The 12,079-nt window shown below is 42.2% G+C and overlaps 1 protein-coding gene across 4 annotated transcripts in view; it reads left to right on the top strand.

Moving 5' to 3' along the window:
- SLC25A13 (solute carrier family 25 member 13) overlaps positions 1-12,079 on the top strand; it is a 168,923-nt gene that overhangs the window by 103,660 nt on the left and 53,184 nt on the right. For 3 of the 4 annotated variants that reach the window (XM_087821169.1, XM_087821171.1, XM_087821172.1), the window contains exons 10-11: positions 759-846; positions 1,329-1,487. In XM_087821169.1, coding sequence (XP_087677295.1) covers positions 759-846; positions 1,329-1,487 — 247 coding nt within the window. The remainder of the gene's footprint in view (positions 1-758; positions 847-1,328; positions 1,488-12,079) is intronic. The other variant, XM_087821170.1, reaches the window with a different exon arrangement.

Below are 12,079 nucleotides of genomic sequence, written 5' to 3'. Positions count from 1 at the left end.
ACTGCAAGGTCAGAGATTGTGTACCTTTTAAGGGATTAGGTGCATATTACCAAGTTTCCCTTCAATTTACATGTGATTAAACACCAGGTTTGAGAAGTCCTGTTTTTATCAAGTCTTGCCAGATTGAGTATTGCCTTTAAAAAACAAACAAACAAAAACCCCAAACTTACCAATTTGATTGATGATGAAGGGTGTCTCATTAATATTTTTAAATTTGTCTCTTTGATCACTAATGTGACTTAAACAGTTGAAAATAGGTTCATAACATTGTTTTGGGTACATAATGGCTTTCATTAGGTTCAAAACATAATATTTTAAACATTAACAGCAATAATAAACTTATTATTAATCAAAACTTACTGACCTCTGGCTGGGTGGCTAAGTTGGTTGGAGCGTTGACCCATACACCAAAAGGTTTTGGGCTTGATTCCTGGTCAGGGTGCTTACAGGAGGCAACCCATCAATGTTTCTCCTCTCTCTCTCTCTCTCCCTCTCTCCCTCTCTCTCCCTTTCTCTCCCTCTCTCCCCCTCCCTCCCCCCCCCCCTCAAAATCAATAAAAACTATATCCTCAGGTGAGGATTAAAAAATCAATAAATCAAAACCAACATTGAATCTAACCCACTTCCTCTTGACATTTTAGTTGTATCATGAATTTAGAAACCAGGGGGTAATTTTTAAAAATAATATGTGCTCATTTTTACTCTGTCTTTTTTTGTATCTCCTATCTTTCTACTCTCCATTTCCCATGCACGGAAAGAAGAAGGCCCCCGTGGATTCATCTCGCCCAGTTCTCCTACAAGTCGCTGAGTCAGCCTACAGATTTGGTCTGGGTTCCATTGCTGGAGGTAAGTCATGAATGACGGCAAATTTTTCATTTCTATTATTCCTCCTATTTTTTCTCTGGCTTTCCATCTTGACATATTAAAAACATACCTCCTCAAATCTTTTCCTAAGCCAGTTACCAGTCTGTACCTATGAAATGGGACAAGAGCAAAGGGAACTCTTCCCCCTATCTGCACGTGATCAGGGACTTAGAAGTGGCTTTTTTCTCTTATTTATCTGCACATGGGCTTTCTAAAGACACGTTAACAATGAGGTTAGACTGTAGAGATATGCTTTTTCAAAACTATGACTTCCTTTAGCCTTTCATTCATTTGAATGAAAATCCATAATTGTTGAGGGTATAGGAAGTTATTACAGTTTTAAAATCTATACACGCAAAATTACTTTTTTTCTTTTGTCAGTCTTCTCTTTGACTTTAACCACCTCCCCTTTTCCTCTGACAGACCTTCATTCCTTCTGAAATATTGGTATTATTTGATTTTAGCTGTGGGAGCCACTGCTGTGTATCCTATCGATCTTGTCAAAACTCGAATGCAGAACCAACGATCAACTGGCTCTTTTGTGGGAGAACTTATGTATAAAAACAGCTTTGATTGTTTTAAGAAAGTGCTACGCTATGAAGGCTTCTTTGGACTGTACAGAGGTTAGTGCCATGTGCTAAATTCATGTAAGGTGAAGTAATAGAGGTTTGGTTTTCCATCTGAGTGCCTGAAATGTATTAGAGAGACTGTGTTAAAATGGAAATACAGCACATTCTCAATTATCTATGCTAATGGGAGTAGGCTGGAGGCATATGGGGCATGGCTAATCAAAGCAGGCCATAATCTGTAAGCCGTTTATTTTGCCTGTAATACATTTTATTTCTTAAAATAATTATGTTTATAAGCATCTTCAGTTCGTTTTTAAAAGGCTCGTATTGTTTGTATCCTTGAAATAACTTCACTCACCAGCTAATAGGGAAACGCATCACGGGGACAGGACAGAGCTTACTGGAGTTAATGAGCCTCCTTGAATATACCATAGAAAAGTCCATCAGGCAGGTAACCAAGGGTTCAATGAAGCTACTGCCTCTTTCTGAGTTCACGTTGCTCCTTCCCTGCCTCTAACTCTGTGCCCAATGGAGTTGATTCACACACTACTCTAGCCAGGTCGTCCTTCTGGACCCAGCTGCTCCTTTAATCATCTCAGGTTCATTAAGCAGTGAGAAGAGTAGTAAAGAGGTGTCATCACTCATAGAAAGAATCCCTCGGACCCTGACTGTGCTTTTCCATCAGCATTGGCCTAAAGAGGCGTAACTTTGCTTCCCAACCTCTCCCTGTGTGATTGCCATCTACAAAGAGAAGCAGCCAGTGTGTTTGCATCAGCTAAAATATGGTTTCGTAAGGCAGTTCAAGCTGAGCCACTTTGCAACTTTGCAAAGTGCAAAGCTGGCGGGGTCTTCCCTCCTTTCACCTTCCACCGCTTGCTCTAGAAGAAGGAAATAGTATTTAGTGCTCTGCAGAGGCAGACCTTGAAACTGGCAGCGAGGTAAACCTGTGCCTCTGTGCCTCTTCTGCCATCTGCTGACTCTACTCTTCATGTTAAGCACCCAAGTTAAAAAAAATATATCTCTCACCTTAGAAACTAGGAGGCTTCAAACTCCAGAGAAGTTCCATTTTACAGGTTCTATTGTGTAGTGAATAACCACCTTCAAAGGCCTTTTGATCTTTCCTTTGCCCTCTTTCCCTCACCCCTGCCTCTTCTGACAATTGGGAAGGTCTTTGACCCCAGGTGATTGATGATGACCCTTGCAGGGTCACCGCCTTCCGTTTGAAATACCTTTCCCTCCTGGTGACAACAAACCTCGCAAATGAAATGTCTCCCAAGTAGTACAAGGTTAATGTCACAGTTCCTGCTTCACAGCGGTTCAGGCAAAGGCGACCACCTTACCTGTTCTCCTGGCTTGTGTTCTGTAGGGAGAGCTTGCACCTCGAGTCGGACAGATGCCTGAGCCTTGGTGTTGCTTCACGAACTACTCTTAGGGGCTTTTCTTGGCCTTGGATTAAATGCCAAGGGTGTCTTTAGAATAGTGAGAAATACTTTGTGTCCTGCCAGATGTCCTTAATGTCCTTGTGTTGACCTGGTTTGTTTTTCATTTGGAGTCCTTCTGTTTCCAGCTCTTTGACCACGCCTGGCAGGTCTTCATTCTTGGCTGCATCTGCATTTCTTTCCTTGACCTATCCTCTTGACCCCACGAGAGAGCAGCCTCAAGCATACCTGAGTACTGAGTGCTGACCTAACTCAGGTGGGCCATCCTACAAACCTCCCGCTGTTGGAGTTACTACATCTGTGAGCCAGGAGTGACTGTTTAAGTCCTCAGGGAAGGGGCAGTGAGTGGCCTGTTAGATAGAGATGGAGGCTCACTCTGAATACCAAAAGGCAGCGCCTCACCCTATCCCTGGTTTAGAAATGGCTATTTACATAACCTGTTTTGGGTGCCTGAACCCTAAGGGGTTCTCTGTCAGAAGATGATAAGTAGAGTGTGAATATAAGATTAGTTCTGGAAGTCGTCACCTATGTTCATTTCTTCCTGATTTCTTATTTTTCCTAGTAGACAATTTTAAAACAAAAGATTTACTATAAAAGTTTGTTTAGCTCTGTTCTGTAATTTGGTTCTTGAAAGCAAAGAGATGATTGACAGCTCATGTTTAAAATAATGATTTACAGTCTTGCTTCATAAATGACTTATTCCTGTTCTTGATTGGTTGGGGCCAATTCCCATTAGTGCCTTACACACAATCATTAATTAGTAATTGTATGTAACTGCATATGCGGAAATGCTTTTCATTGGGCAAGAGTAAGATTTGATGAAAATGGGAAACCATCATTGCTAGCGAAAAAATTATAATAGAAGCAAAAAAGACCTGAAGTATTTCTGAGAATCAGTATTCTAACTTTTGTGTATAAAGTCAAGCTATAAAGCGCCCTACATGTGATTCTTTGACTACAAATTTCTCATTAAATGTAATTTTATTGTTTAAAAATGTTACTATTCCTGGGGAAAACTGTTAAGTTTCAATTTTGAGAGTTTAAAATTGCTGCTGTTAACGCTTCACCTAGCAATATTTGAGAAGGTGTCAGAGTACATCTCTAATTAATAAACATGTTTCGAAATATTGAGCATATTTTTTCCTGTTCTGGAATTTTGCTTAACATGTAATTTTCTGCATCAAGACATAGATAATTGCTAATATTTTCTGAATAGTATAATTTTGGGAATGTTGCGTAAGTAAGGTCCCTTCCCTATTTTAAATTATCTTTATGTATATTTTGGAAAAAGTTGGCAGTTGGCCCTGAAAGGAGGTGACTGTAGCATGTATTCTTATTATAAGGTGAATAAGCATCTCTCTCCTCTCTCTTTTCTTCTTCTAAAAAGAATACAGATCTCTAGAGAGGCTGTTTTTCTATTTAGAAGTAAGTTCTCGTGGAACTACAAGAATGTGGGTTATTTTTAAAGAGCTCTCTCAGCAGTTCCCCACAAGTTGTTTTTCTCCTTCACCTCCTTACCTAAAGCATCAAAGGTGGTGGCCAGCATCTCTCTGCAGTCCTGGAAGTTACCCAGGCATAATCAGGAAACGAGTGCGAATCATTGCCTTTAGTCCGAAGGAGGCGGATAATGGCATGGGGTTGTTAGCAATTGTCTTCGGTAGGCATGGAGTCCTATGCCTCCGTGCCACATGTAATTTTAGTGTTGTGGGTTGGTTAGGTCTTATGTTTCTTGGTCTCTGTGTTTCTTGGGGAGGCTAAGTTTTGGTTATTAGAAAAGATTCCCTTAGATATCCCATGAGACTGACTCTGCAAACCTTCTCTATAACACAGACTACTGAAAGTGATTGCTTTTCTTAGTTTTTTCTATAATTTTTGAAAATGAGGCCTCCAGGCTAAGTCTGTCTGTATGAAGCGAAGTAACACCTGAGATAATCCCGAGCTCTCTGAAGTCACTTGTAAAAGTCTTTCTCTGTTTCCTCCCCAGTCTTCAGAGTGATTTAATGCACTCAGGTGTTTAAAATCCTTAATGAATTACCTGACAGCTCATTTGGTTTGAATGAATCGCATGACCAAGCGAGTCAGTTTCTGGCCTGCTCTAGACTTGGCATATTAAAGAAAAACAATTGATTGGGTAATCATCCATAATGAAATGCTCTTAACGTTCCAGGAATAACTGATTTCTGCCTTTAAGCTTTGCTACACTCTCCTCCCTTTGATGCTTTAGGTAATGAGATGAATAGTCTTAGAAATTGGAAAATGTTTTTGGGGGGAACCTTGGGGAGAAAGATGGATTCAAGAGAAATCAGGATCCATGAGAAATACTTGTTAAAAGAAGGTTTTGATTTTTGTTTCTGTTGGAAGGAGAAGCCATAAAGAAAATTTGTCAGAAAGAGATATTAGATCATTTTATGAATTAAAGTTCATTTGGAGCACTATATTATCTTTGAGATAATTGACACACAAAAAAAACCTTATTAAATAAGCCCATTGATCTGGGCTTGCAAAGTTTTAAATGTGTCTATTTCAGGTTTCCTTTCTGGTATAAATGCAGTCATCTTCCATCCTGGAATGTTCTCAAGGTGACATCTAGAGGATATTGTGGTGATATCTCAGGAAGTTATTGATATGTGTGCATTCTAGAAGGAAGTTTTGTCAGCTTTCTGCCAAGTTTCTTCTTGTGGTTAATGGTTCTATAGAAAGGAATATCCAAATTATATGATCCACAGTGAGATTTCTTCTTGCATAATTCTTGTGGATAAAAATAAATTTTAAAATTCTGGCACCAAAAGAAAAAGATTGGAGCCTCTACAACTCTGTTTTGCACAACTTAAGATCCCATGCATCTTGGAACAAACCACAGTGAATCCATGAACTTGACTGACTTGTGGTTGTCCATGCATGTCCACCAGAGCTTCTAATGAGTGTAGAATGGACTGGTTTGAGTTTTTTCTTCTTAGCCAATTTCTGCACATTTTCTTTGAGTGTGTTAAACTGTGAAAAGATAAAAAGGCAGATATTTGGTCATAGGGGACCAATCAGAAATGAACAGAAGATATAGGCAGCTGGGTAATCAAATCTCCAGATATCTCCAGCGAGCCAACTGAACTGAGCACGGAGTTTAAGTAGACTAAGGTAACACTAACTCACCTAGGGTAGATCGGAGTGTTGTCTGAGGCTTGGGAGTGCCAGATGAGAACAAAGGTCAGCTTAGAAAATTGGGAGGTGACAAAAAGATGGAACTAGATGTAGCCTAGAGAAGAGAAAATTAATGAACGAATTAGTTCCAGGCCTCAAGAACAATAATTTATAACTAGCTACTGCCATTGCTGAAACCAGAACAAGGGAAATAGATTAAACCTCAGCCCCAAGGAAATCGTTTCAGGAGTGGGGGACATCAGGCCTGCGGGCTCTGTACAGCTCTCGAAATCATTTGGTCTGGCCCTGCCAGGGCAACCGCAGGCGAGACTCAAAATTCAATAAATCTAGGAGCTTTTTTTGTAGCTAACTTTTAAGTTGATAATTTTGTATGGCCTGAGAATGATGTTATAAATATCCAAATCGCCCTTGGCAGAAAAAAGCTTCCCCACCCCTTGTTTAGGTAGAAGAAAAGATAACCAGGACTCTGAAAGTTGCCACAGACCAGAGTGAAACACTGAAGGAGAGGGTGGGATCCTTCTTCTCAATGAGCTTCACTTCTAGAAAGCCCCAAAATTAGAGGAGGAGTCAAAAGAACTCAATTTTTTTCTAGACCATAATCTTGCTTTAACACTCAGTCTCCCAAAGGTATCCTGGGCCATAGCTAAGACAACAGATGGTTCTTGACCGACTTGGGTAAAACATTTAACCCAGATACACAAGCATTTAAACCTTAATATGTGCATTATGACCCCACTCCCCTCATTCCCCAGCTCCACTGTAGTCATTTTGGGGTGGAAACCTGGATTGCAGGAAGGCTGTGAAAGGGGATAGTGTGTTTGGGAGGGTGGAAGTGCCTAGGGGCAATATGAGTCAAAAGCGGACAGACAAGTGGGAGGAGGCGGAGGGAGGGAAGAATGCTTGAGCAAGTGAAGAGAGAAGGCCATGGAAACAGGAGCAGGAATAAAAGCTGTGAGGCAGGGCACGCCGAGTGCTGATAGCTCCAGAATGAAGGTTAATCTATTGTTGAAAGCAAGGAGGGCTCTCTGGGAAGATGGGGGCAAGTGTGGTGGCCGCAGTGGTGAGGTCAGGAGGGTAAGAATGTAACATCGGAGGGGTTGCCTCCGGGTTGAAACTGGATAACACAAAAAGTGCTGGATGTGGCTTTAGCTACAGGAATAGGGGTGTCTTACTCTTTAGTTTCTCCTGCCAAACTCTGCTGCTTGTCTCTGCCCTGAATGCCTTCTTTCCCCCATTTTTGGCACGCTAGCTACTTTTCCCAGGGCTCGGCTGGCCACTCCTGAACTTGTTTTTGTCTGACCTGAGATGAAATGCTGCCTTAGTTAGGGAGCTTCTTCCCTGCCATGGTGCCTCCACATCTGTGCTCCTGCTTGTTTTGTTCAGCGTGGTCTTTTGGGACACCTGCTGCACTGGGGTTCCCATGGGCCGTGGACCATCAACCTGGCCCTGACCTGCTGCTTTCCCTGAGCCTCATGCCCACTGGGTTCCCTGACTCTCATCTGTTCACTATGTCATAACCCGCAGCTTGCCTGTGCCATTCAGTGCCTTCAGCATTTTAAAGAGCCTAATATTAAGGACCCGGAGAGAGAGAGATGGGGCATGATGTGGATGCCCACACACAGCCACCGTCCTTGTGTTGTGTGAAAGGGCCAAGCAGTGCAGGGGGCTAGCCCAGTGCGAGTCAGGCCCGGAGAGGAGTTTTGGAACAGTCTGGGCCAGAAGAAATGCCTTTGCAGAGAAGGAAGTTGGAACAGTAAGTCCACTAGAGCGAACAGGGAGAAGCTGAGCATTAGGGGGCATAGAACCCTGGTTTGAATGTAGTATTGGATCTGAATTCAACTCTGAGTGCCACTACCTACTCACCAAATAGTTAGTGACTTGGGACAAGCAACTTAGCTTCTTTAGATTCTAGTTTCCATGAAGGAAGAAGAGGATCATGATGATGATGGTGATGAAGATAAAAATAAATAAGAACAACAAAAACACTCTGTAGTATGTACTTAGCACTATTCTGAGGGCTTCATTTTATCTTTATTTTTTATTTTCATTTTTTAATATGTTTTTATTGATTTCAGAGAGAGGAAGGGAGAGAGAGAAACATCAGTGATGAGAGAGAATCATTGATCTGCTGCCTCCTGCACGCCCCCCCTACTGGGGACTGAGCCCAAAACTCAGGCACGTGTCCTGACTGGGAATCGAACCTTGATCACCTGAATCAGAGGTCAGTGCTCAGCTGCTGAGCCACGCTGGCGGGGCTCATTTTATCTTTAAAACTACCCCCATGAAGATGGTTATGCATTTATCTCATTTTATAGATGTGGAAATTAAGGCACAGAGATTGGGTGATTGCCCACAGTTGCACAGCTAATAAAAAAACAGAGCCAGAATTCAAACCCAGCAGCCTGGCTGCAGACTCCTTGCTCTTCTGCTCCTGGCTCTTCTGCCACTCAGTGGAAATTACATTGTAAAACATTGCTTAGCATCAGAGGTTGAGAAATACTTACATTCTTAGCAAAAACATTTTATTTAGCTTAAAAACATAGGTGAAGGTGTGTTATGCCTGTGCTACTTCCTTATCTTTGCGTAAAGTAAGCGGGGCCGCTAGACGCCAGCAGGCCAGATGTGCCCTTGCTGCCTGGGGACAGCTCCTCTAAGGATGGACCTCATGCCATGGGGTGGGGTTACATCCTGAGAAACCCATCATAAATTGAAAATATTGAAAGTCAAAAATGCATTTAGTATACCTAACCTACTAAACATCATAGCGTGACCTGGCGGTTTCTACTGAATGTGTATTGTTTTCACAGCATAGTCAAGGTTAAAGTCGTAAGTTGGGGACCGTCTGTGCTCCTTACGTGATTCTGGACTGTGGCCTCTATTCATGCTGCACTCCCTCTTGTAAATAAGAAGAAAGTCAGGGATGTACCTTGAACAGATAGGCAGAAACATCACATTTTTTAATACATGATGTAGATCGTAAAGAGTGTCTGGATTTTTATATACATTTACTTATATAATTATCTTAATAAACCAGTGAGTCATAATTAGCATCCTCATTTACCAACAAGGACCCTCGAGTTCAAAGACTAACACCCCCAAGGCCACTCAGCATGAAGGATGTGTAGACCGAAGCTTGCAGCCCAGATCTGGCTACTTCCAGAGCCTGTGCTCTAAACCACTTTGCTGCAAGCCATTGAAAATAGTTTTCATTAGGCCAGCTTTGTTAATGAGATTTTTTCATAGTATCTTCCAACTCTGAGATTCTAGAATACTTTTCTGAAAAGGTTTTAAGTAAGTAATAGCATAGTAGCCCTCTGACCCAGCACACTGCTGGTTTGGAGTTGCTATATGAAACTGAGTTCGGGGTTCCTGATGTGGGCTTCGCCCCTATACCTCTAGCTCAATTCTCCTTGGGTCACATAAGGGACTGGAATCAGAGGGGATAGTGTGATTTATATCTCAGCCCCATGAAATTTGAAGACCAAATAATGAATTAATATTGTACCCTGTAAATCTTTTCTCGCATTAGCAGCCTTCTGGTAAAGTTTGCCAAGGAAGCATTGCCATGTGTGCAGATGGAGCTGAACTAAAATGAGAAGATTAGAAAACTAACCACACTAATAAATTTCATCTGGGGCAGTTGGAAAACAGACTGCTGTTTTGACAAGTTAGAAACAACACACACATCCATTCTCTGTTTCTAATGGTTAAAATGAATTTCCAGAATCCAACAGAAACATCTCATATTAGAAGCCTAATTTTTCTGCTGAGTTACCCAGATGTCAAACATAGATGTACTTTAGGTTTCAGTGTGATTGTGTTGAAGTGCCTTAACAAGACTGGCTGTTTTAGGCATTACTGAGCCACGTTACCCATCCCCCCCCCCTGCAGTCAGGGAACCAGGAGGGTTATTGAAATTCCCACCTCTGTGACTGTTCATTGTCCCACAGATCAGGACCCCTCCCAAAGAGCATTAACCCAGGATGAATGGTGTCAGGGCCCACATCTGTAGTGGCCCTCAGATTGTCATCCACAGCCACCTTTGTTTCTCTACTGAGCCAGGGCACTCACCATAAAAATGGTACTTAATCCAGTAACCCCCTAAGTGCCAGCATTTGGCCCAGGTCTTAGGAATGGATTTGTACTTTAGTTTTATTCTTGCTGAGTTGAAGTTACGTAATATGGTGAAACTGGGAGTCTCTGGTTATATTACTTTATTACTCTCACTAATTACTCTCACTGCCATCTGTCCTTCACCTGCCTCTAGAACTTTTTAATTTTTTTTGAAATGTATTCTTTACTTTAAAAGAATTTGGTCCAAGCTCCTTAGTGTGGCCTAGGAGAGAAGCAGTGCAGTGTACCAGGTAGGATCCCCCCCACTAAAGCCAGACTACCTGGGTTGAACCCCATCCCCCCATCCAACAGCTTAGTGACCTTAGACAGGCTCCTTGATGTCTGCCTCAGTTTCTTCATCTGTTGATGGGGGCAAAATAGCATGCACTGATTTATTGGTATTGACTTACAGTTGTGGGTATTAAATGTGTTGATTCACATGAAGCACAGAGAAGTGCCTGGCATGTAATAAGTGCCCCCAATACTGCCCGTTGTCATTATTCCTGCTACTGTTATTTATTACAAGGTCTGTGATCTAACCATAGCCCCCAGTGATCTTGACTCAGCCCTGGATGTGCCATGATCTTGAGATTTTTGCACCTACTCTTCCCTCTGCCTGGAACACCTTGCCCTCGTGTCTCTTTTCCACAAACAATCTCTGCTTATCCTTAAGGACCCAGGTCAAGTGTCTCCTCTTTGACTCTTTTCTCCCTCCTGCAGGCAGAACAAGTGGTTCTCTCTGTTGTGTTCCCATAGTACCGGGATGTCCCTGGACTGTGGCACTAACCACTCTGTTTTCAGGTGTTCTGTCTCCTTCCTGGCACACAGGACACCGAAGTTTCCCTCTTCTTCTAAACTGATCATTTCTCCAGTGGACAGAAGAAGGTATCTATCTCACTGTGTTTGTCTCACACTGCCAAGCACACAGAAGACATTTGGTAAATGTTTATTGAACAAATAAATACATGGTTTTCCTTTTGGGGTTTTTTTGCTGTTTGCAGCACATTATTAAATTTCTGGTGAGAAGGACAGATCTCGATAGCTTAAAAGGCTGGCTGAAGTGATTGTATCTAACACTGGAGTCATGGCTCTGTGGTCTGGTTTTTAATAGTCATTTAAAAAGACTGTCACAGGGTAGTTACAGAGACAGGAGATCATCATTTAAATCACAGTGCTTTCCACCCATTCATGGTTTTTGGTGTACAATTTAATGATGAGAAAAAGACATCTAGCAAGTAAATATATTTTGGCACTTGACCTGAATGCAGAGAGCAAAATGGAAGTTGTAAATGTTAAGATGTAGTTGAAACAGCATAGCCCCACATTTTACTGGTAGAAATTAATGTTGTTCTTTCATAAAACAATAATAAAGCCTTCCTTATCAGATTATAGATATATCATCTCGTATTATGTGGTATAAGCAAAATGTTATAAGTGAATGATGTGTAGAAGGAGAGAATGGTCACTTGAATAAGAGCACTAGCTTTGCCCAGATGGTTCATATTCACGTTTCCTCTGCTACTTTGGTTTATTGAGATTATCAAGAGCATACCCCTTCTCAGGCTAGCCAGGGCATCGGGGAACTTTTGGTTAAGTGTTCACACTGAAGAGAAAGAAGGCAGAGATCTTGCTGGGGTCCCAAGGCAGGAGTTTCATCAGAGCGGTCAAGGCCGGCTCCCCAGCTGTGTACCTTTCATGGCTGTGTACGCTCGCTCTCTGGTGTCTCCGCTCCACCGGCCTGCTTCCTTTTTGAGTTCGTGGTTTCTCCCTCCTCATGGTCTCAGCACAGACGTGACCGCAGCTGGCCGCTTCCCCATTGCATATTGTATCTTTGCAGGCTGTGCCTCTGTGCTCTCTGGCTTCCCACCTCTAAGGACCCTGTCCCACTCTCGGGAGAAGGATCCTGACTGGCTGGCTTCACTTTAGGGCCCAAGATGC

The sequence above is a fragment of the Miniopterus natalensis genome, chromosome 10, assembly GCF_054644295.1.
Source record: "Miniopterus natalensis isolate mMinNat1 chromosome 10, mMinNat1.hap1, whole genome shotgun sequence".
Classification (NCBI taxonomy): domain Eukaryota; kingdom Metazoa; phylum Chordata; class Mammalia; order Chiroptera; family Miniopteridae; genus Miniopterus; species Miniopterus natalensis.
This window is presented reverse-complemented; position numbering and strand designations above follow the sequence as displayed.